Source organism: Conger conger, chromosome 9 (genome assembly GCF_963514075.1).
Source record: "Conger conger chromosome 9, fConCon1.1, whole genome shotgun sequence".
NCBI lineage: Eukaryota > Metazoa > Chordata > Actinopteri > Anguilliformes > Congridae > Conger > Conger conger.
The window spans coordinates 39,151,505-39,177,680 of record NC_083768.1 but is presented as its reverse complement, the minus strand read 5'-3'; the positions used below and the strand labels follow the sequence as shown (position 1 = coordinate 39,177,680).

At 43.0% G+C, this 26,176-nt stretch overlaps 1 protein-coding gene across 1 annotated transcript in view; it reads left to right on the top strand.

Annotated features, from left to right (window-relative positions):
* Window positions 1-3,890: 3,890 nt before the first annotated feature.
* Window positions 3,891-26,176, top strand: part of kcnb2a (potassium voltage-gated channel subfamily B member 2a) — a 53,027-nt gene continuing 30,741 nt past the window's right edge. Inside the window, exons 1-2 of the mRNA XM_061255991.1 lie at window positions 3,891-4,452; window positions 5,010-5,023. Of these exons, the coding sequence (XP_061111975.1) occupies window positions 3,891-4,452; window positions 5,010-5,023 (576 nt within the window). The remainder of the gene's footprint in view (window positions 4,453-5,009; window positions 5,024-26,176) is intronic.

Here is a 26,176-nt window from a genome sequence, read left to right as displayed (position 1 = left end):
ACTTCTGCCCCGCTGACAGCTTTCCTGGCTACCGGACCTCCCGCATGGTGTACCGACTACGAGACTGCCTTCTCCCTCGGTACAGCGCTTTGGTTTTCTGACTGGATAATTGCGTGTACGAACATTGGTTGACTACACTCTATGGATTTCCCCGAATAAAGCCCTGACGGGACTTAACTACACCATTGTTTCTGAGTCGTGCATTTTGGGTCCAAACCCCCCACGCACCCGTCTCAGTTAAGGGCCTTTCTCAATGGCCCAAGGCTGTGCAGATCTTATTGTGGCTACACCGGGATTAGAGCCGCTGACCTTGTGTCCCAGTCCTTCACCTAAACCACTATGCTACAGGCCGCCCAAAATTATTTAATTATTTAATATCAAATAAAGGCAATGATTACACTGCATTACATTGCCTCACTATTACTTATTCACAGCTACCTACAAAATGTGTTAGTCTTAGGAATACAAAAGTGAAATATCAGCAAGAAGGCAGAGGGTCTAATGAATAAAGTTTAGAGAATCGATCATTTTAGAGAACAATTTGTTTTGTGAACAGAAGTACCGCTACAGAGCTTCCTATGGCAGTACTATCCAAAAAAGAAATACAAAAACAAAATGAGGATAACAAAAGTGGGTCAAGGGAGACAGGATGCCCCCACTTGTATGTATAGATACAGACGGAGCACAAACAAATAAACACGCAGCATCCTCTGCGCCGCCGCCACCTACTGGCTGTGGAGGTAATGAATACATCCGCTCAGTTATTTCCAATGTGACTGGTGATTAGAGGAGATTTCTTTATAACGGTAAAGAATAGAGTGCACTGTTTATTCCAATCATTATAAATTCAGTGCCTGCCATCACTACCGAAAATCTCCAAAAGCAGTTCTCATTAAGAGATACATGCTACTCAAGCGCTCTGGCCATTTTTTGAGGGCTCCCATCAGTCACGACCCTTGAAAGAGTGAGTGTGTGTGTGTGTGTGTGTGTGTGTGTGTGTGTGTGTGTGTGTGTGTGTGTGAGAGAGAGAGAGAGAGAGAGAGAGAGAGAGAGAGAGAGAGAGAGAGAGAGAGAGCGCGAGCGAGAGAGAGAGAGAGCGAGAGAGAGAGACGCATATGCAATATGTAATCACATATAAGCTACACATGCGTTGTACAGTAAGTACACACTAGTATATGTAATGCTACTGCAGTATTTTGTGTGCGAAACGACCAGTGATGTGTTTCACCGGAATGGAAAATTAAAGGACGAAGTTGAAAACCAACAGTTAGCTGAACTTTGTCACGTGTCACGTCACCATTAATTGCCCGAAAAGAGTATCGAATATTATCGTAATGACTGCAATTAGAGAAATTGCACAGAATACGAGGCAAGGGAGGAGGAAGCAATGGGAAACGAGGGGAAATAAATGTAAAGAATGTATTTAATTCAGGACGCATTGCTTCATCGTACAAGCACAAGCGAATTAAGAGCACAACTGTTGAACAGATTTAACCTCCAGTGGAACTACTAATAAAAAGAATACAAAATACAAAATTGTGATTCGCACATGCCCATTCACTATATCCATTGCTTGCTCTTTAACGTTTACGTTTCCTCCCCGTAGAATCCAACCGCTCCTGACGAACAATCCCAACAGCGTTATGTTGTTCGCTCAAACGGAACTTTTAAGAAAACGAGGAAACTCGATCCCTGTGGTGATTCCTGTCCCTAACGCTGCGAGAGATCCCTTCGTTCCGGCTGATCTGCTGCTGTCCTTGGTGATGTAGAATGCAATCCAATTAGGTTTCACCTCTAGGCTGTGATGCAGCCTGCGAAGCTTGGAGCTCCCATTCAGTCGATGTTGCGCGTGTCGCTCTGCAGTTCGGTCCATGGTGCGCTTTCCCCCTTCGGACTGCTATTTTTACGCGCTCGATACATCCGCAGACATCCCATTTCAACCGATGGAGAACAAACTCTACCCGCGCAGCAAGAACGGTGGACATGTGTAGCTGTATGTTCAAGACATCAGTCTGTATTTTTAAGGGATTAAAAATATATTAGTATTATTTTACATACGAAAAAAAAACTAAACAATGTGGGATACGAGCCTTGGCTGCACATCTTCCCCCGAGAGGTCGGAGTCTTAGCCGCCTTGTAAAGGTAATGAAAAATGATTGTGTGTGTTTTTGCATCCACTAACAATGTGCTGGTGTGCTTGTTGTGTCAATGAAATTTAAGGTATGTGTTTTTTCCTTTGAAATTGACTTATTTAATGTAGTTCATCGGCCATTAAGTGGGTAGGTAATCAACCACACACTTCCAATTTGAAGCGCCATGGAACTTAATTCGACTCCAATACGTTCCAAACCGATCGTGTCAAGCTGTTACTGCTGTTTGATGGAAGACTTTGGGGTGTTGCACAATTAGATACTGGGGGATTTTAACGGTCTGTGTGCACCTGCTCGTGAACGAATTCTCAAAAATAATGGTATAAAGAAATACGCAAGCTATTACATACCATAGGACAGGATCATTTTAAAGTGGTTTAATGAATGGTACTGCACTCTTAAAAACATTAGATTCTGTAGCTTACGCTAAACGTGCTAAAAAAAAACATTGAAATAATTTCAATCTTAGTATTAAGGGTCATGATATGAGTGTTAACTAATATATGGTAATGCTTTAACGAATGAAATACACTGGCTATAGAATACTGCTTTAATTGTTCCATCTTAGCAACATGTCCTTGTTAATTTCAAAGATCTGACTGGACATATCAATTCTCACATTCTTATACAACTGTAATAGTTAAAACAGTGTAATATAATACAAACCAAATAATTAATTTTGAATATGTTCAATTTCTAGCCATTACACGAAAATATTTTCTGAAGATTGTGTAAAGAAATGTGCAAAGAAAAAATAATAGTAGCCAAAATCCCCTTCTTCTGATGTGGGTCCGTTCACTGTTTTATAAGGAGGTATTTACCAAGAGACACTTCAATTTCACACTATATGTAAACTTTTGTTAAATGATACTGCCGCACCTATATTGGCTTATGTAATAATGTACCGGCCGTCACCTTGAGCGTCACGTTAATGATTTAGATCGAACACGTCAGCAGGTGTAATACCTGTATAAATTACAGGAACGGCCTTGCGCGCGGCCAAGTGGGAAAATAGGACTTGTTTTATTTGTTTAACTTCACGTGACTTGAATGCAGTATAATCAGAGGCATAAGTTCTGTTCTGGTCTCAAGTTTTAAATAGCCGAGCGATTACAGCCTTTTAAGTACAGCAAATATAAACCAGCTAAACGCCCACAGTCGGGATTTATAACTAAGGCTCTGACATACAATCTCACTTAAGGCCTTTTGTCTTTGGATAAGTGTTCTGTGCACAATGCGCAATTATAAAATGTGAAATATTTGAAATTGTGCTGGAAAGTGACCACATATGTATAAAAAAACCATTAGTAATTTTTATTCGTGTTTTTTTTTTACAAACGGACTGGGATTAAGGGGCAGGATATTTACAGACCGTGTGTTCGCGCGCTACTGTGTACTAATAAATGAAAGACTTGCACATCCAGGGGTATCAGGTATCGCCATTCATGGAGTGAACTTCCACAAGCCATTAATCCAAGTGTTATATTCCATGGTGCAATGTGAAGGCCCTGGGTTATTATGAAACCTCAGCATTGTCACGGAGACTGCAAGCATGTTACCGTTTCAGTTGGATGATTACTGACTAAAACATTGTTTCTCTTCTCTTCTTTCCCACTCAGTTTCCCGTCATGGAGGGACTTGTCTAAAGGCCTCATTATTATCTTTCATATCTCTTTTTTTTTTTTACGTGGCGAGTGTCACACTTAATCCCTCCCCCGCCCCACCCCCTCCCTATTTGCCATGGCTGAGAAGGTATCGGGAGCGCCGAAGAGCTGCTCTCGGCCTGTGGGCTCCCTCCCGCCGGAACCCATCGAGATCATCCGGGTCAAGGCGCGGTCCCGCAGGGTCCGGATCAACGTGGGAGGCCTGGTCCACGAGGTCCTGTGGAGGACCTTGGACAGGCTCCCGCGAACCCGTCTGGGCAAGCTGAGGGACTGCAACACCCACGACACCTTAATGGAGATCTGTGACGACTACAGCCTGAACGAGAACGAGTACTTCTTTGACCGGCACCCGGGGGCGTTCACCTCCATCCTCAACTTCTACCGGACGGGAAAGCTCCACATGATGGAGGAGATGTGCGCCCTCTCCTTCGGACAGGAGCTGGACTACTGGGGCATCGATGAGATCTACCTGGAGTCGTGCTGCCAGGCCCGCTACCACCAGAAGAAGGAGCAGATGAACGAGGAGCTGAGGAGGGAGGCCGAGTCGCTGAGGGAGAAGGACTGCGACAAATTCGACACCACCTGCTGCCCCGAAAAGAGGAGGAAGCTGTGGGACCTCCTGGAGAAGCCCAGCTCCTGTACGAGGGGACGGGGGGCTATTGCGGGGTCACCTTCGGGCTTCAGAGTTTTGTCTCTGCGTCTCACCCTCACTTTCATCCTGCGGATAAGATCTTGTAGCAATTTGTTTTGAAGATGAGTTTTAATGGCTCGATACTCTAATTCCATGTGGTGTTTGCGGCTTTCCTGCCCACAGAAAATCAGAGAATGGAGAGGGAAGTTCCATACTGAAGTAAAACAGTCTCACCCTGTCTCAGCCAAGTGTTAAATGGGTAATGCCCGGAACTGGGCAGATTTTGTGGTTTGGTAGCACTGTACAGACTTGTACAGATCTGAACCAGAACAATTACAATGGAAGCAAACTGACACACCTAAATCTTTCTTGATCTTAGTCAACGTCAGTTTAAAGGTATGGTAAAGTCTGAGATTTGGAATTTTGGCCTTTTAATTATTCCTTGAGTTCATTGAAGACTCGCCGGTATTGTCGACTGAAGAAGCCACTTTTGTGACAGGTTATCCATGTCTTTGTCCCTGTCGCTGACAGATATAACTTTGCTGGCATTTTTCATTTCCCCAGCACATGCATGTAAGGTGACAATCATTCGTCAAACACTACTGAGGTCATTGCCCTTTTGGATCATTGTCAGGAGTTTTGCTCAGAACACACGCTTTGTGACAAGAAAGTGACACACACACGGTCATATTTTGAGAACATTCACAGTTTGGTCCCCAAAAATGGCCCTGTAACAGAAGACCGGCAGTATTTTTGTCTTTTAGGTGTTGGTAATTGCCAGAAATACACAATAATTATATTATTTGTACTTCTTCAGTAATTTCAAATGCCATTATATCTGTACACCTCATGACAAGGCAGTGATACTGCATGGCAATGCTTTGACCTTTAATATAATTTTTAATAATGTTTCCGTAGTATTTAGATTAACATATTTCAATTACACTTTAATGTAATATTTATTTCCATTGAATTCAGCCTCCTTTATTGCTATATATATATATATATATTTACAGCCATCTGCAGTATTTTCAGCAGCTAGTGTATAAAGTTGAATTTGTCATATTAAAATTAATGGACTTGTTATCCTTTGGGAAGGGATGATACTTTATCCCGATCATGACAAATCCTCCAGTGAACTAAGAGTAATTACGCAGGCCAAAAAATGGCACTCACGGTCTGACATTGACCTTAATGCTTTGCTCCAATGAGAACAAAATTACATATAATTGATTCATTGTTTGTCTAGACACAAGCTTTGTTATTGCAGTCCTGGCTGTGTTCACCTACTTTTTAAATGCGGATTCACAGCTGAAATGTTTGAAATAAACCACGTCCATTTGTTACAAGGCATTACATGGCAGTATTACTACACGACAATGCTTCCACACTTAATATAATTACACACGTTTATTGTTACAATGCTTTTACTGAATTTACATTGCAATATGTAAATGACACATATTCAAGTTTACTTTCATGTAATGTTTGGAATGACCTTGTTACTTATGTTTCTTTAGAATAAAGGAAACAAATCCCATTGCAGTTCTAAGATGCAAATTGCTTCTGTTTAGATTTTAAGGTCACTGTGCTTTCATGTTGTGCTTTTGAACATTTGCATGTTCTAATTTTGAAATATGGATGTTCAGCATTACAGCAAAACCTCATATGTGCAAAAAATGCAATTCTCAGGAACACCACTACTGTCTCTATTTAAAGTGTATTTCATTTTAGGGTTTGAACCAACTTTATTAGTTGTTGAGTAACTCTGATAGCACATAGAGCTTGGTGTGAACCGTGAAAGATTGAGATATAAGATTACGCATGATCCTGTAAGTCTATTGACCACACTATTCTATCTGTGGTGGAAACACTAGTAACAGATGAGATAAGCAGTAAGTCTCTTGACCACACTATTCTATCTGTGGTGGAAACACTAGTAACAGATGAGATAAGCCAATCAAAATGCATTAAAGTGCTCTCAGGGTAGTACAGAGGGCATCACTTACTTTATGGGCTGTCCACAGGACTGCACTATCTAAGTGCTTTGGACAGGACAACACTTAGACTCAGCTGTGAGGCTAAGCCAACACTATATCAGTGTTGAACACAGTGCAGTCCTTAAATTGCTGTACATAAAGCATTTTTAATGGTGGCTTAAAAGAAATTCCGCGGGCTCTACTGTTTCTAACTTTTCAATCTTCTGTCAGCACTGAGGTGAAACTAATATTTCAGAGAGTAAAGAAAAGCTAGCTTCTTGAATGCAAAACTGTTCAATTCTTTGTAGGTATGTGCAATGTTTTAGCATCCTCAATGAAAATGCCATTAGCCAAAAATGTGTCCATTTCAAGTGCATCTTGAAAATATGAAAAAATATGATAAAAGAACAAACAACCATTTTGGTTATAACAATGTCTCCTCAAAGCAGGAAGGGGAATCACTGTTTCCTGTTATGTTCCCATAGCACAGGACATTAGTTTGCAGTATTTTATTTTACTTTGCACAGTTACCATCGACAGAGGGCAAGCAGTAACTTGTAGGGGAGTTGTATTTTGGCACACCGAGAACCTCTATAAATACACAACCTCTGACTAGGACAGCAGGTTGAAGGACAGGGGAAAGGAAGTCCTTCCACCAAGGTGATCTCTGAGAGTTAAAGTCTGGAGGCAGTGTAACTTTTCATGGCAGGGAGTGTATCTGAGTGTGCTATAAACATCAGTGTGGACTTAAATATATCAAGAAACGTGAAAAGCCTCAATTGAGATCCCTGATAGTGCCTTTTGACAAGCTAAATAACAGTATCTCTGATGTGTCTACAACAAGCTGCACTGAGGGAATCTGTCTTTTGATCTTGGGATTAGTTGGCAATTAATGGATTCAATTCAGTTCCAACTGATATTGATGAAAATAAAAGCTATTTGGGTGCCTGGTCAGACATGCATGTGAAATGATTTTGAGATTAGGAAGAAAAAAAAACTAAAAAGTTACAAAAGGAAGGCACAATCTCCACAAACTTGAAATAATGATGATCTTATGTCATTAGTTGAATATCAATGCCTCTGAGAACGACTATCTTTGGAAAGTTGGAAGTTGTTTGTCTGGCAGTTATGATTAAAATATGGACCTAATATGTGATTGTAATTAACTATGGGAGTTTTTTTTTTAATAATATGGCAATTACTATTTGACAATTAACACCAGGGAGAATTTTACAGGCACATACAGTAGCAAAATAACACACTCTGCCTGGGTTTCATAAGTTAATATTTTTTTGTAATCATCAAGTTTAGTTTTCTCTTCATTTCAATAAATTGTTATTTGACTGTTTGGACTGTAAGTTTTTATCGAGTGTTTAGTCCATTTTCTTTACCTTTGGGTATGTGAAAGTGGTTTATTATCCCAGAAGTACAAATATATTTTAATAATGAAGATCCCTTTTGCTAAATATCGCCCTGGAATATATGAAGTGAATGGAAGACTGAGAAATCTACATTCTGTTTCTGTCTGCCAGTACCAGCCTTTGACCCGCTAACCATAACATTTCCGTTAAGAACCAGGGTCTGCTATAATGTTTATGACATTTAAACTGCGACCAGATTGCTGGCTAATAGCATTTTTGTGCCACTTGGTTTCTCTCAAATCTGATTACATTCGCCATGTTCATCATGCTCTCTCTCTCTCTCTCTCTCTCTCTCTCTCTCTCTCTCTCTCTCTCTCTCTCTCTCTCTCTCTCTCTCTCTCTCTCTCTCTCTCTCTCTCTCTCTCTCTCTCTCTCTCTCTCTCTCTCTCTCTCTCTCTCTCTCTCTCTCTCTCTCTCTCTCTCTCTACCTAAAGCTCAGATACAGAAATACCTGAATATTGAGCACAATATTCCAAATATTTTATACATTGGTGGAAATCACTCAGATACATTAAAAAGTATCGTCTGACAATGATCCAGTTCCACAGTGGGTTCCCCAAATCTGTACCCGCCCGGCGAGCAAACTAGGGGTGCTGATGGTGGGGAGACAAATTGCTAAATTACTAAAAAAGGAAACCTTAAAAATACATCTTAAAAGTAGCTAGCCAAACGCGTGTTGTCAGCCATTTAGCTGACAGCTGGTGCTTGGGGAACTCCTTGAGGGCACATCATTTATGCAGTGTCTATGAGCACAAGCACCTAGACACTCAGCTCTGATGCATCTGGACACCATGCTTAGAGAGTACCTCTCTTTCTATCAGGTGTCCATCTCAGAGACTGTGCAAATCACCTGCTCTTCTTCAGTTTGCAAGCCCTGCCCACATTCTAAGCCCCGCCCACATGTCCCTTCTATCCCAGCCCACATCCCCCAGTACCTCCCTGCAGCCCCCCTGGCTCCTCCCCCAACCTCACCCAAGACTCTGGTTGCATAATATTTTCCAAAGAGACGTAATCAGTTCAGTCGAAATGCTTAGGCACCCACATCCCAAATCCTCTTTCTCCCCCAGTGTTTGTAATCAGATAAGGAAGGACCTGTAGGATTATGGGTAATGTGCGTTCTTGTGGCTCCTTTTGCTCCTGGAGCCAGAGTGTGGAGAGGTGAGGGTTGAGCACCTGGCATTGTCTTCACTTTGGCTGGCAGAGCTTGGTCACAGCTCTGAAAGACACTGTTCAGGCTATGCCACCCTCACATTGCTGGACAGACCTGTGTGCGTTTGACAAACATGTGCATATTCTCTGTGCGGATGCTCTATTTAAGAGTCTAACTTGACTCATAAAGCGAATATTTGCTTTATTGTGTACCTAAAGTACAGCACAGAAGTCCCATACTGTGAGTGTGCAATTGGACAATGCAAAAATCAAAGGTTTGCTCAAAAAAATGGATTGGGATTTTAATTGCAATATATTGTCAATCTCATGTACTTTTGTAATTCAGAAGCTAGCTAGTTTATTTATTTGCAAAGATTGTATACAGATTTTCCAACAAAAAGAGGTCACGGGGAAACCCTGAGATTATAGATAGAAAGCTCAGTACCACATGAGTAATTAGTGTCACAAAGATGTTGAAGTCTGGGACAGGTTGTAATCAGGTTTAATGGTGATTCTCCACAGTAACCGTGGAGACGGCATTCTTTGGAAGATGCGAGTGGCCTTTGTGTACATTGGGCCCTTCTCTTCAGTGCTGACCTTGCTGATACAGTCTCCTGTGTATTTGTTCTGTAATTGTGAAAACCTGAAGTGAAAGTATGAAGGATCAAACACGTAAATTCAGGCACAGTCTTAACTGAGTTCTTCGAAGCACATTCAAGCAGTTGCATTCCCTGGTTGCTAACTAGTCACTTTTCTATTCGGTATTTCTTATGCAACATGGTGCTCTTGGCCGTCATGAAATAGATCATGTAAAATACAAGAAAAAGTGAAATTTCTGCAATTTGTTCAGTCAAAGTTAGGGACAAGCAGCTAACTTGGTTTTGTTCTTATTGTCATATGGTGGACTAAAGGAAACACTATAAGGCAGACTAAGGCTAAGAAAGAATCCACCACATGCATGAAGTTGGCTTCATCTCAGCTCAAGTTCCTTCCTGGCCTAATCTAATCAAGTATTACATTTCAATGCTAATTATGATCTTTCTTCACTCTAAAGCATGCATATCAGGATCTACTATATATGGATAAAATGCTTATTTCAAGTTAATGATATTTTGTTTTGCTGTCATTATTTTATGCACATTTTATGGCAGTATCTGATTTTGGTTTAAGAGCTCATTTCATTTCAGAGTGGGGGATGTTCATCGGGGAAAACAGAAGCAGGGTTAATTGGCAGCATTAGGTGGAGAATGATGAGTCGCAGTCTGTCCTCTGTGGAGTGGAGTATAATGAGAGGGATTATGGGTAGAAATAAAGACGTCTAATGCAGAAGAGGACATTGGCTTTCACAGCCCACACTGAGGCTAATGGCTGCACCACACCCTCTTCCAAGAAGCGCATTGTCTCATTAGAAAATAAAAGGCTTTTATGTTTATTTGTGTTTTTTTCAGAGCGGATTGGGCGGGGTGGGGAGATTAATGGATCGGTTGAATTCCCCTATGTGAGGATCTGGCCGTTCTGTGGACAGAGCCTAAAGCGTTTAATGGAATGCCCTAACCGCTTGGGGAAAAGGGGGAAAAAAATGGAAACATACAGACGGATGAAGGGCTTGCAGCCATGGTGGGGCAGGAGTGCCATGGCAGGGAGTGAGAACTGTTGGTTATGGGAGGGAGAACACACCTCCTCGGAGTGCCCTAATGACTGTACACTAATTCTGACAGACCGCTCCAGACTGACCTCACCAGGGTGGGTCTATGACTCAGGCCTCAGTGCTGAGGGTAATCATGCTACTTGCTCTTGGGAGTCTAAGGTGATGCTAACCAAACAGGCAAGATTTGAACTCATAGCCATGGACCCGCAGTATGGGGGAGCAGCAGCCACAGTTAACCACGGCATGATCAGGACACCCCCGCCCTGGCACTCGTTTCCTCTGTGAGGATGATGAAATGAGCTCACAGTCACTGCTGTCCTGTCTCTCACACTGTGAGAGGAGTGTGTTGTGTGTTAGCAATGGCACTACAGATTTAGGCTAAGAGCCAGGCACATTCGTGAATCAGCTAATCGGCACCACACCTGTTTGCCCGTCTGCGCTAATGCTGACATTAGCCGCGGCTGACCGGAATTACGTGGGTGGTTGGGCATTTCAGGGGCTGCTGGATCCGTTTTCTTTCTTTTTTCTATTGTTTGGGAGACCTAATACATTATTAGCCAAGATATAGGGAGGTTAATTACCTGGTAAAAAATGGCCAGAAAATCCTGATGAAACAGCATTTGAGATTGAGATTTTGGCTATAGAGATCATCTTAATCTCTGTCATAGATTTAGTTTAATCACAGTGTTCTTCAACTTGGTCCGGCAAATATACTGTAGGTTATGTTCTTCCCCACTTATGCAATTATGTGCTTCATTCTGGGTAAAAACATCTGCTAAGTGGATGTAAAGTAAGGGGCTGTAAGTGTCATTCTCGGTCATGGCTAACACAATGTTATGACTCACGCAATAAAAAAGTCAGAAAAAAATGATCTGGGCCAAAGTATAAGATTGGGAGTACTTCAGTGAGGGCTATTTTGTTGACTTTACAGTTGGGTTGAACCTGACATTTGACGTGTGTATTGGTGCTTTCACCATGCCACTGTTATCTTTTTTAATGGGCAAGCCTGATTCTGTGTGCATTCCCTCTTTAAGTTTAAAATGGAGGACATTAATTTTAGATCTGGATGAATCTGTTTAGTTGTCATGCTCAGGGTGGCCTGTTGTGGTTAAGGTACAAGACTGGGACACGCAAGGTTGGTGGTTCAATCCCCAGTGTAGCCACAATAAGATCCGCTCAGCTATTGGACCCTTGGGCAAGGCCCTTAACCCAGCATTGCTCCATGGGAGGATTGTCTCCTGCTTAGTCTAATCAACTGTACGTCGCTCTGGATAAGAACGTCTGCCAAATGCAATTCATATAATGTAATATAATCATGTTTGAGGTTTTTTTGTGTTTGTGTGTGTGATAAGGGGCGACATGGCTCAGACAGTAAGAGCAGTCGTCTGGCAGTCGGATGGTTGCCGGTTCGATCCCCCGCCCGGGCTGTGTCGAAGTGTCCCTGAGCAAGACACCTAACCCCTAAATGCTCCTGACGAGCTGGTTGGCGCCTTGCATGGCAGCCAATAGCCGTCAGTGTATGAGTGTGTGTATGAATGGGTGAATGAGAAGCATCAGTTGTACAGCGCTTTGGATAAAGGTGCTATATAAATGCCAACCATTTACCATTTTCCATTTGATAAAAAGACTAGAGTTCACCAAAGTCTGTGGGTCCTCATGTAGGCCATTCTGAACCCCTCTGGACCTTAATGACTGCATTTCCAAAACATGGCTTTTGAATTTAAAAGCACAAGGACGGTGCGTTGTCAGGACGTGATTTGGGAAGCGAGCAACAGAGTAGGAAAGCTGTTAGGGACCTGGACTTTTAACCAGAAGGTCTAAGGTGTAGGGCCCGCGTGGGGTTTCTGCTAATGTACCCTTGAGCAATCAAAGCACTTAGCCAGACCCGACTCCATAAACTGTCCTAGAATTTCCTGCTTTGGCTGTGTCAGTCACTCCAGATAAGGGTGCCTAAAAAATAAATGAATAATGAGGTATACCATATTCAGCATTCAGCATAAAGTCAAAGTAAAGAGGCTGAGGAGTGAAAATTAGCCAGCTGGAGTCATTCCTGTCAGCCAGTCAGCCAATAATGAGGGAGCTCCTTCCCATCACGTAAAGGCCCAATCGCCTGACATGATCAGAAATCGTTTCAGGTCAGGTGTGGAGACTCTGCTCCCAGTACCTGACCACTAGGTTTGTTTTTTGTGTGAATCCAGCGTGGGAGAGGCCACAGAAGCCCTGTGCTTGTGGGATGGGTGTGGTAATCAGATTATGGAAGTGAACAGACTGTTTGAGGATCATATGCTTCCTCAGAGGTAGGGGGAAGGGGGTGTTTGGGAGGTGTGAGAGAGGCAGGCCCCCAAGGTACCCTGGCAGGACACTGTCTCTAATTAATTTGACCATCCTCAATTTTAGTTCAAATTAGGTTCATGGGACTCCCGTGTTCCCTCCAGACCAAATTTCCAAAAACCAGCTCCTCCAATCTGACTGTCTAATTTAAGGGGTGGGGGTGGGCTTTTAATTAGCTAAAGAAGCTATTCTCCACATTAACTGAAGTGGTGAGGCATTCAGTTAAAATGGCTGCTGTGCATCACCTAGGTGGGGGTTGCTTTGTGAATCCGTTTCATTCCTTCAAACCAGCATTGATGGCTCAGTTGCTTCAGTGAAAGTAATTTGGTAAAACATATCGGTTTTAGTTTTTTCTGCCCTTTTTAGTAACTCATTCATGAAATTAATGTGCTGTGTTATTGTATCTGCAGACAGTGAGCGATTATCAGCTGGTGCAGTTTCAGTGTTTTTCTGCACTGTAGTATTCTTTGTCTTCCTGTCTGTGATGAGCGCTCAGATAAGCAATGAGCAGGATTTTCATGAATCGGTGACGTGACTTTAAATGTATTTTTATGCTCAGTATATTTTGTGTGAATAGGAAACTGCTTGTTCAGTGGAGAGAGTAAGACAGAGAGGGATAGAGAGATTATAGTTCTTTTAAGTTCTGTCGATAATAATAATAATAATAATAATAATAATAGTAATCATCTTCATCATCATAATGATAATCATATTAATATTATTATGTACATGTATAAACTCTGTTAAGAGTTAACACTAATCATTTTCCTGCAAAGGCTGCCATGTCCATGACAGCTCATCCACAAATAATGCCCCCTGTCCCTTATTCTACCCAAACCACACTGCCATCCCACTACCCCATATTCTACCCCAACCACACTGCCATCCCACTACCCCATATTCTACCCCAACCACACTGCCATCCCACTACCCCATATTCCACCCCAACCACACTGCCATCCCACTACCCCGTATTCTACCCCAACCTCACTCCCATCCCACTACCCCTTATTCTACCCCAACCTCACTGCCATCCCACTACCCTGTATTCTACCCCAACCTCACTGCCATCCCACTACCCCATATTCTACCCCAACCTCACTGCCATCCCACTACCCCATATTCTACCCCAACCTCACTCCCATCCCACTACCCTGTATTCTACCCCAACCACACTGCCATCCCACTACCCCGTTTTCTACCCCAACCTCACTCCCATCCCACTACCCTGTATTCTACCCCAACCTCACTGCCATCCCACTACCCCTTATTCTACCCCAACCTCACTGCCATCCCACTACCCCTTATTCTACCCCAACCTCACTCCCATCCCACTACCCCATATTCTACCCCAACGTCACTCCCATCCCACTACCCCGTATTCTACCCCAACCTCACTCCCATCCCACTACCCCGTATTCTACCCCTACCACACTGCCATCCCACTACCCCGTTTTCTACCCAAACCTCACTGCCATTCCACTACCCTTTATTCTACCCCAACCTCACTGCCATTCCACTACCCTTCATTCTACCCCAACCACACTGCCGTCCCATTACCCCGTCTTCCACCCCAACTTCACTCCCATCGCACTACAGGATGCCTCCCAACCCCACCCCAACACAAAAATGCCCCCCTTCCCAATCACCCCATCACAGGCTAAGCCATAGCACACTGTGAGGTGGGACAGCCTGTTTCTGTTCCACATTTGACAGAGTGCTTTTGGCTGCAGCAACTGGCACCATTCCTGATAAGGATTTTTGAAATATGCTCACCATTAACCTCTTAAAGGTGGCATGGAATCAGCATTCACTTTAACCAGCTTATCCATTACAGGATAATGGCCATGAGGATGATGATGATGTATGATGGATGATGGTGTGATGCTGATGACAATGAGGGAGATGTTGATGATATAAAAGGATGATGATGGTGATGATGATGATGATGATGATGATGATGATGATTACATTTTATTCTCTGATCAATTGGATTATCACTTCTGTCCTCAGAAGTACAAAAACACACAAAAATGTACATCTGTGTGTTTGAGTCCACGGCAAGTGTTTGTTTGTGCCTTTGTTTTTGTTTATGTTAGTGTGCCCATGTATGTGGTCACATGTGTGTGTTTGTGTGTGTCTGTGTGTGTGTGTGTGTGTGTGGTTGTGCATGTGTATGTTTGTGTGTGTGTGTGTGTGTATGTATGGGTGTGCGTACGTGTTGTGGTGTGTGTGTGTGGTTGTGTGTGTGTATGTTTGTGCATGTGCATATGTGTGTGTAGCTGTGTGTGCTCCATAGTGAGTAAAGGCACAGGGATGTGTGTCAGAGCAGCAGCTCTGTAATAGAAAGCAGTAGAGGCTGGGGCATGGTGATTTCCACATGCACCTTTGCAGAAACATTACAAACCCTGTGGGGCTGTAGCCTGGCTGCGGGAGACTGCCTGTCCTTGAATGGCTCTATTGAGCCTGCTGCCACAAACAGGCTGTCGCCAAAGGTCCCACCGGCATGTGCTCTGGTGTCATGCATCGTGGGCACGCTCCCACGGAGCACAATTAGCACGTTTTCCCCACTTCACAACACTCAGCCAGCCTGCGTCCATGGTCTGTCGCCTCCCTGCTGTGCCTCTGATCTCCAGGGTTCAAGCGTGAGGCCGCAGCTTAGCTAGGCAGGTGATGTTGCCAGCACTTGGGTATCATTTAATCCGCTGGCCTGAAGCATAGGAAGTTGCAGGAACAGAACAGGAAGTTAGTTACAGGAAAGAAAATGGAGAAGGAAGTTACATGAAGTTACAGGAAGCTGCAGAAAGGAAGTAACATGACCAGAACAGCTGTGGTATTGGAACAGGAAATAAGACAGGAAACAGCACAGCTAAGTAACAGGAAAAGCAGAGCCAGATACTGTAGTTAATGCAAGTTAGTGAATGAGCACTGAGGTATTTGAGTAAAAGTGGGGGTTGTCGATGTTTGCTGAGGGTGGGGGTGTGTTTGTGTCGGGGTTGTGGGGGAAATATGGAGCCTATTTGCATGTTTACAGTCCACAGTCCTTGGCTGCAAATAAGGAAATGTGTTGTCATACAAACGTGAGCAATATTATTTCAGTGTAAGAAATCCCATAGTGGATGTATTAGGCAGGGAACTTCTTGCTTGGAATGTTAGTGAGAGATGTAAGAGAGACCATGAGGAAGAGAAGCACCGTTTAAACCGTTTAGAGACTGAAAAAGCCTCAACACTGTTTGCAAAAGCTCTATACTCCTCCCAGTTCTTAGCCTCTCCCATTTTTATTTAACTACTGCAGTACATTCTTTTTGGGTTTGTAATGTAGATGTAGAAATCCATCTTAATATCATATGGATGCAGCATAAAGTTGTTGCTGTCTCAGCTAACCATATGTTTAATTGGAGCTGTTGCACCATTTGCTAGCCATAATGGTTTTATGGTGACAAAATTGTTTAACCACAAATAGAAAAAATACACCTCTCCATTGCACTGTCCTATAATGTAACTAATTACAATTACCCCGCAAATGTAGGGCTGCTTACACAACGTTTTTTCTTTTTTGTGTACATGCCACCAAAATGTAATGTAGCCATAAATGTATATTTTTTTGCAGTGTGGTTATAGCTACAGTTAAGATAAAGTTTACATTGAAAGTATTTCTTTCTTTATTATGGACGGGATTTAAAGATGCATAATAATGTTGGATGCTATGAGATCACACCCTCAATTTTGGCGAATGCTATCTGACATCAGCGTGTTCCCTCCATGTAGCCTGCTGGCTGCAGTCTAATTAAGAGCCTAGCTGTGACACAGGGTAATCCTAAGCCTCACTGGATTTGAAGGTCATGCTTTTGATCCCTGAACCTGGGTAGTTTTCCTAAGTCTGACCCGAACGCAGGGACCAGGGGATCCCTGTTTCTGCCGCTAGTCTGAGTGCCACAGACCAAGGAAGCAGAGCAGTTACCTCATTACTGATCATTTCTCTCAATGTGTTTATATTGTGCTCCATCTCTCAGTCTTTCTTTCACTGTCGGTCTCTCTCTCTCTCTCTCTCTCTCTCTCTCTCTATCTCTCTCTCTCTCTCTCTTTTCGCTCTCTCTCTCTCTCTCTCTCTCTCTCTCTCTCTCTCTCTCTCTCTCTCTCTCTCTCTCTCTCTCTCTTTGGCACATTCTACCAGACTCGAGTCACAAAGCTTCCTGTTTTCCCCTGTTCTGTTTCTCTCTCTCTCTCTCTCTCTCTCTCTCTCTCTCTCTCTCTCTCTCTCACTCTCTCTCTCTCTCTCTCTCTCTCTCTCTCATCTCTCTCTCTTCTCTCTCTCTCTCTCTCTCTCTCTCTCTCTCTCTATCTTTGGCACATTCGCTGGACTCGAGTCACAAAGCTTCCTTGGTTGCCACGGTTAAGACGTCTTAGGGAAATTAGCAGGTGGGTGTGTGTCTCCTGTAATCCCTGCAGGCTATTTTTGACACTGTTTCCAGTGAAATCTGTCCGTTATAGAATTCTATTGCTAGCACACTGCGACCAGCTCATCATCCTGTTAGCACTTAGTCTTTCCAAAGAGGCCTGTGAAGCTGAACTCTTGAGCATGGAGCTTTGTTTTTTCCAATGTTAGCTAATTTCAGTTGAGCCACCCCACACTCACTGAGCACTGTGTTATGCAGCAGTGTTATGCATAAAATCATGCAGTCAGGAGCTTCAGTTAATGGGGGAAAAGTGTGATATAAGTGACTTTGACCATGGATTGTTGATGCCAGTCAGGGTGGTTTGATTATCTCAGAAACTGCTGGGATTTTCATGCACAACAGTTTCTAGAGTTTGCAGAGAAAAGCAAAAAACATCCAGTAAGCTGCAGTTCTGTGGGCAAAAACACATTGTTAATGCAAATATGCAAATAACCATTACAACAGTGATATGCAGAAGAGCATCTCTGAACATTCAACGAAGACCAATAAAGTCTAATAAATACCTAATAAAGTAAACAGATTCTACAGGCTAACCAGGTTGTCAGCTCCTGCATTTCTTCTGACCTCTGAAAACCTCCAGTTGGTCACAGAAGTTGTCCACCGCTATATTGGAGCTCAGATCACCCATTGTAACAGAATTACACTTGGTCACACCCCTTCATATGATGTATCAGTGTGAATATTTCAATTTTAAGTTAAGAGAGTTAAGAGTACAAGGCTGAGTATCTGGTGGCACTAACATGATGTGACAGTATTCATAGCCAGCTGGAGCTCATGCTGAATTGTGTTTTAGGGAAATTAGTCCTCCTGGGGGTAGGCTGGGGGGGGTGAATTTAAAAATCCATAAATAATATCTGAATGATATAAATCTCCCGACCCAGTCCACCCGCTCTGATTAATTGAATGAGTTTGAGACTTTCTTTTTTCCTGCTTTAGTGCTCCATTGTAAATTATTCATCATTATTTTCATTTTATTTATTTATTTATTTATTTTGGCTATATTACCTCAGTGATTCATTCTGTACCAGCTGCCAGCGGCCATTTTCCTTCTGGTTTGAAAAGCCAACTCCGTGTCATTGTGGGGATTGGTGGGGGCAGGGGGCTGTTTCCTGGGATGAAATACAATTGGGAGATAAGCAGTGCTGCTCGGCTGTATGACTGAACCGTCATCCTGTTCTTATTCTGTCTGCATGCTACATGACAGACAGCTAAACCGGCCATTACTGACACAGCAACTGGTTCTGAGGGCAGGGGGAAGGATCCAGAATTGAGATGTGGTGGGTGGGGCTTTGTGAATCCCTGAAAAGGAGTGGGGGCAGATTTGCGCTTCATTTGCAATCATCAACTGATTTTACCTAATTATAGGCTTGGATTCAATCAATTTAAAGTAAAAAAAAAATCTTAATTTTCCAATTTCAGCATTTTCCACAATTTATTTAAAAAATTGTCCCGTCAGTGGTTCATAAAAGTCAGTGATTGGCGGCACATTTTCCCATCAGGAGATCATGAGGTCCCCTGCCACCAGTGTTACACTCCAGATGTGGCTGCAAATGCAATTTTTTCACATACCCTGCAAAGTCATTTCTGAATTACTTCAAATCACATCACTGAAAAAGTCTTTAGAATGGAGGACGGGGTATAGAGCAATCTGAATCCCATTTATGGGAAAGCCCCTACTGTGAAATTTAACGTGTCGGTAGTGGGAGAGGGGTGAAGGCTGGGATGGTGTTATGGTGCTGCTGTAGCATTTAGCCCTCAGGGGTGACAGCAATTTCAGTTCACGGTGGCAAACAGCCCAGCGATCCCTTGGACGTGATCAAGAGCGACAGCGGAGAGACGGAGTGAACCATAAACATCTATCTACCCCCTGCTGCCCAACTGCAGCTTCTACTGCCTGTTAAATAAGAACTGGAGGCCTCTCAAGCCCCCCTTCTCCAGCCTGCCCACACCCCCTTCAGCGGGACACAGTGTGAACTGAGAGTCCCTCTTCTGCCATTTACAGAAAATGTATATCAAGCCCAGCTTCTTATTTTAGTATGAAATATGTGAGAAAAACACCAGTATGTTGACAGAAACCAATAACAGACTCCAAAGCCAATCAAACTGTCCAATTCATTTGGTCCCCCAAAATGGGGGGGCTATGTATAAAAACCACTAGTTGGATGACTAGGTTTGCTAAGTTTGCAGTTTGCTAAGTAGTACCTGCAAGAGCCTGCAGAGTTCTAGAAAAAGGTCTTGTGGACAGATGTGAACAAGGCTGACTTGTATCAGAGTGATGGTGAGAGCAAAGTGTGTCACTGAGTGTAGTGTATGGCTGCCACAGGTGCTGGCTCACTTGACTTCATTGATAGTGTAACTGCTGATGCAGAATTCATTCTGAAATGTAAAGAAGCATCTTATCTGCTCAAATTCAATAAAATACCTCCAAACTCACTGGATGGTGCTTCATTCCAGCAAGACAATGATCCCAAACATACACAGTGTTCTCTTTCTTTTTAATGATGTTCCAAACTGTTTTTTTTTTTTGTTTTTTTGGTAAGCATTTCGTTTGGCCTATGTCTCTGACTGTTTCATTGATGGCTTTCATTGATGGTTTTCCTCATGTTGACAATCACTCCAAAGTCAATAAAAATCCTAGAATCAAGACTAGATACTGAAGGTTTTCTCATACCTGCACTAGGGAAGTGATTGAATATACCCCCCTTCTCAGAAACAGCTGTCCAATTACTTTTGGTCTTGTAAAATGGATGTAATTCCTACACAATTCCTTCACCCAATATGGATGTAAATACCTTCAAATTAAATGTGACAGTCTGCTCTTTAACGTCATATTCATTTTTTTATTTCCAGTTTCCAAATCCAATATAGTGGAGTCAAAAGAACAGAAATTCTCACGCTGTCCGAATACTTATCGACTGCAATGTAAATACTGAAGTGATTGCAAAGTAAGATTGCTTGTAAAATGATTTTATTTGCTGGCCCAAAGCCAACATTCTGTCCCCATTGGCACTGGGCCCTGAGTGAGTTGCGTTCACACAACTGACCTCATTGATCTCCAACATCAGGAACACCCCCACACTCTCTATAGAAGGATCAATTTCCACCCCAAGCACTCCGAGCTTATGTGCAAGGGCTCCAAGGGTTAATCTATGAGGGAAGCACTTCGTCCACATGTCAGAGCATCATGCCTTTGCCCCACAGTCAGTCTGGATTTAATTTAAATTAGAAATTAGATCAAAAATGTAATCTTTGTTTTGCAGGGAAAGGTAAATAAGCATATTCAGAAATCCAAGAAAAATGGTCGGTCGGACACAGCAAGCCTACACCTTGTTTGTGTTTAAATCATTCTTCAGCGCAGCCTGTAGCTCAGTGGTTAAGGTACATGACTGGGACCCGCAAGGTCGGTGGTTCGATCCCTGGTGTATCCACAATATGATCCGCACAGCCGTTGGGCCCTTGAGCAAGGCCCTTAACCCTGCATTGCTCCAGGGGAGGATTGTCTCCTGCTTAGTCTAATCAACTGTACGTTGCTCTGGAAATACTGTCTGCCAAAATACCATTAATGTAGTATAAAAATGGTGATAAACATGATATTCACAAGCTAAAACAATGTTTCATTTTTGAACCCATCACTGTCTTGCCCATTCTTTGTTTGTTTTTCTTTGTATGTTCATTGTCTTGAAAGGCATGAAGGCTTGAGAATACAACTTAACAAAGGCGTTTATCTTTGGTGAATGCTTATGGAATTATCATAAATATATGATCACATGTTTGTGATTCCTGGGATTAGTTGTACAGTGTGAAAGTGAATACTGTGAAAGGGGCTGAGTAGTCCATGCTCTTAAATATCAGCCTATTGCAGCAGTAGAGTAGTCAGAACCACCAGCAGACATGGCACTCACATGACGAAGCAGAGGTGGAAACTCTAGGTTAAAAAAGTCCTATTTTTTTCCAAAAACGAATTTTCGAATTATTTTCTAATTACCTTCATGAAATAAATCAGCTGGTGTTCATGGGTGGAAACACATGAAAGGACTTTTACTTTATGACCCCTGGACTTTCCACCTCTGTGACAGTGCTTTAGTGGATTTGCTTTTTAGATGCTATTGGTTCATTACATTACATTACATTACATTACATTACATGGCATTTTGCAGACGCTCTTATCCAGTGCGACGTACAACAAAGTGCAAATCAAACACAAGAACAAGTGCAAAGAGGACCCGAGAGGACAGTACAGTTTTGAGTCCTAGTGTAAACATACAGAAAATCAGAACCCTTGAAGAGTACAATCAACTTTCAAACTAGCATACCACTGTTGGCAGCTAGAATACAACAATACAACAGCCAATAAAAACAACAATACCTATACAAGTAACAATATCTATACATAAGTGCCATTACAGTCTAAGGCGAATCATGGTGGTGAGTTGGGGAGGGAAAGGTGTAGCCTGAAGAGATGGGTCTTCAGACTGCGCTTGAAGGAGGTCAGAGTCTCTGCCGTTCTGACATCCACCGGGAGGTCATTCCACCATCGTGGGACCAGGACAGACAGCAGTCATGAGCGTGAAGTGCAGGTGTGGCGAGGGGGAATATCAGAAAATATTTGCGTAATTTAACGCCGCCACACCCTCACACAGCCAGTGTGGTGGAGTTCAGAGTGTAAAATGCACTCTTGATCCCACTGTTAAATAACAACTGGCCACTGGCCATGCATTTTCTTGAATGGATGAATCTCAATTCAAAGTGTACAATCTACATTTTGCACAAGACTGAGCAATGGTTTTAAACATTAACACCCGCAGGCATTTTGCGATTATGCAGTATGTGTGCAGAGTCTGCAATGCTGAGGCATGAACTTTTTCCTCTTAGCTCAGTATATTCTGTCTTCAAAGTTGTTGCTCAGAATTTTGATGTGCATTTCTGGTGGCCAGTTCCAATGCTGGGCTGTGTCCAAATCAGCACACTTACTTACTATTGAGTAGGCTTGTTGAGTACACTGGATGATAAGTAGGCACAATGTTCTCTAAATATGCCATTAAAATCAGAGGATGATATACTTATTTCCAGGGCTTTTCTGATTATTTTGTACATCAGGAAGTAAATGACCATGGTGCCCAGCTTCACAGAAATGTTCCTTCATGAGCAACAACAACAACAACGAAATGGGTGCAAGGTTAGAACTTATTACAGCACTTCCACAGTAAATTTGGTATATTTTTCACTGTCTTTTCATGGCATAGTAAAAAAATATACACTAAACAGTATGCAGTATGCCAAGTAGACAGCAAATACTTTGAGGACACAGTAGTTAGGAGGGTTAGTTGGACAGTGGACACTGGACTTTGCTTTGCAGCACTGCGTCTGCACCAGTAGATCCAGTCTGCCGAACGATTACCTGGAATAATTATGTACAGATCTCCCCTATGTGTAGAGAAGACTGCTGATGTGCCGCCATTGACCCTTACGTAATGAGAATCGCCTAATAATGCAGGCCGTTTGAGCGGGTGCATCCCCCACTGATTTTAATTGGGTGGCATTTGCGCATTTGCTCAGTTTAGAGTTTGGTTGTTGCTAGAATGTATTCTTGTTTTTCCTGTAAAACAATATCCCGATTGTGTACATAGAATAATATATCAAGGAATGAAATAGGCTGCTGTTGTTTTATTTTTGGTTGTTCTTAAATGGGAGAGTTTTAGTTTAGTTTTAGAGTTTTAGAATTCAGTTTAGCGACCAAATTAAGGAAACTAATTGAAGCTGAGAAACTATTTTTTGTAATCACAGAAGGTATTGACAACAAAATTTAAAAAAAGGCGAAAGTAGACGAGACATTGATTAGATTCAGGAACAATAAACAGCTTTGCTGAGATGAATGCAGGAAGCGTTGTCTGTTCTTCACGCAACAAGAACATGTTCAGGTTTGAGACTCCAGCGCAAGCCTCGGATAGGCTGCCTGATTGATCTCTGCGTTTTCTATCCCCCATAATGCACACAGCTCTGGCAGGCCCATCCAGCTGCAGCCGTGGCTGAATACGATGATGGCAATAAAAGCCTGTGACTGAGAGGAGCCGCAATGATGCGCTATAAAACTGCTCGGCAGATGGGTTCTGCGATATGCTGATGGGTAGGATTGATTGGGCGGTTTTCCACTGGAAGATATGGCACTTTGCCTTCTCGTATTTTGTCTTTCATTTTATCAGACATTACTGGGGGAACTGGTACATTTGCTTTTGTGGATTTTCCATGAAGCGGCCATCTTGTTTCCAGTGATGAAGAACTGGATAGACAGCGTTCTAGCTCTCTTAGTCAGAACATTGTGTTTTATTGGTCAAATAGAACGCTCCCTCTACACAATCAGATGCTCACAAAATAGCTGCTCTGGAGGGGTGGGGGTTTGTGTCGGCTGAGGTTGTCCCCAACCTCACTTCACGGTGAATGAAGCCCTTTCTGGTGGCTGAAGGGGTTGAAGGTCATATATATAAACAAATATACAGTATATGAAGATGCACTGCCGTGGGAATGGACTTCTGGGGGAATGTGTCAGTACTGAACAGACCAGACCCACAGGGGTAATATGATTTATGCTCCTTTGTGGAAGAGGCATCTTTTCCCTTCCCTTGGTGTGGAGGATGATGGAGATCAGGAAGTGAGCCGAGTGTGACGTTCAGTTAGAGCTGGGTAATCGATCATTCACATGATCTGATGTGCTGGTTTCATTTCACGCATAGTTTGGTGTTAGGGACATTGAGCATGTCGCAATATGTTGATATCCTCATGCAACTCGTCTGCTAGCTCCATCTGTGGGCTGGGTTTCTCCTTCTACATGCTGGAGAGAAGTTTCCTGGCATCACGTTGACTCAGTTTAAAGAAATTAAGCAAAGATATGCTGAGATAATCTTTATCTCATATTCTGTATGGACAAGTCTCTAGAGGATTTGTGTGCTCATGTGTTCCTACTTCTAAACCGGTGGAGCTGTCCCATGCCATCAGTTTGAAAGATGAGAAAGTGAGAAAGAGTGTTTATATGGGTAGTCCTGTGACTACACGACTGCAGTTCAGAAGTTGAGCTGTGCAGTAACTTCATGTTCATCCATGGATGGCACAGGTATACTGTGACCAGAGGAGTCACTCTTCCATGATGGCACAGGAAGGATCATGAAATCACAGAAGGGCTCATGATCAATCATGCTGTGCCTTGCAGGGCTGCTAGCCGCAGTCAGCATTGATCGATAGCAGACCATGGGTCAGGTCAATAGACTGAGAACCAGTGCTTTAAGCACTAGTCCCTGACTAGCCAGCCAACAGCCCTGGGCAGAATGGCATTTTAACTTGCGTAAGAGAGTTGGGGTCAATCAGCAGATCAAAGAAATACAATGCTATGACCACCCCAGTTGCCATGGCAATGTTGTTTTTTGTCATGCGCCAGTGCAGAAATTCTAACTTTAGTGTTTTTTTTAAATACTTTTTATCGTTTTTGCCTTATGGAAGTCAATGTGTCCTTCTAGTTGTTGTTTATGTTGCTTTTCAGTCATTTCAAGATCAGGCTATTCCATTTATCTAATAGTATCATACCGTAGGTCATGCTGTGATGTAAACTGTGTGTGTGTTCGTTGTTTACTTCAGGGCTGCCGTGTGATGTGAGAAAGCAAATGAAGGGGTGTGGAGTGGGCGTGGCAGCCTGGCGTGGGGGGGCGTGGCCGTCTCCGATTCTCAGTTATGGTCCATTTGGCTGCTGGCCAGCGCCAGGGAAGAGTCCCAGCATAATTCCGCACAATCAGGCCGAGATTAAGTCAGAGGAAAATAAGGGGATTTCTGTTTAATCTGGAGGGCTGGTGGCCGTGGGGGGGGGGGATGTGATCTATATAAAACAATGCACATTTATTATCTTCCCTGGGGGATTCACAGAGGTGACATGTAGAGCGGATCTAGCGAGTTGAAGGTTGTCATTCTAAACGCAGATTCATGCATGTGGTGAAGTTAGGGCTGACTCGCCTGTAACCAGCACACTGAACAGTTACCTCAAGTGGCACTTAAAATGGCAGCTTCTTTTTTAGTGAATAAAGGTCATTTGAAAGCACTGATACATTTGTTTGCGCAGTACATACATATAAACATAGCCTATATGTGATAGAATAGTCTGTAGTGCATTCAGCCAGCTGAGTCACTCTGTTGAATGAACAGGTAGCCAGAGGAGGCAGGTTGCAGGCCCTTATTTGACCAGAGGGGTCACCTGTGAGCAGTGACATCTGGGCTACTTGGGCAACACCCTTCTTCTAACCCTAAATCATCTCACAAATGAGCGATTTATCTTACAAACGTCCTCTGTGTCTGGTTGAGAATGAAGCTGACGCCCCTATTGGATCTTTTATTGTCCCCAAGGAGGACTGGCTGTTGGAGTCACCAGTCCAGACAAGCAGGCAGGAACCTCTCAGGAGAATGAGTTCGCTTTGTCCCTGTAGATTTACCCCTTTCCATTAAGGCGATAGGCGATGACCCGTGGACCTTCTCCAAAAACCATCAATCATCCGAGGGTGAGGAGGGTCCTCCTTGGGGAAGATCCGAGGGGGGGTCTTGAACATCTGTACATTGTCCGTCATTCCATTTAAAGTCAGGAAGGGGATATCAAAGCGTGCCTGCTTGTGCTTGTGCATTCAGGTCACAGACAATAACAGTCATGGCTAGTGAGTTAAATAAGAAGGTATATAGCTGCCCTTTCGATATTTATCTATTTTATCTACTGTTAATT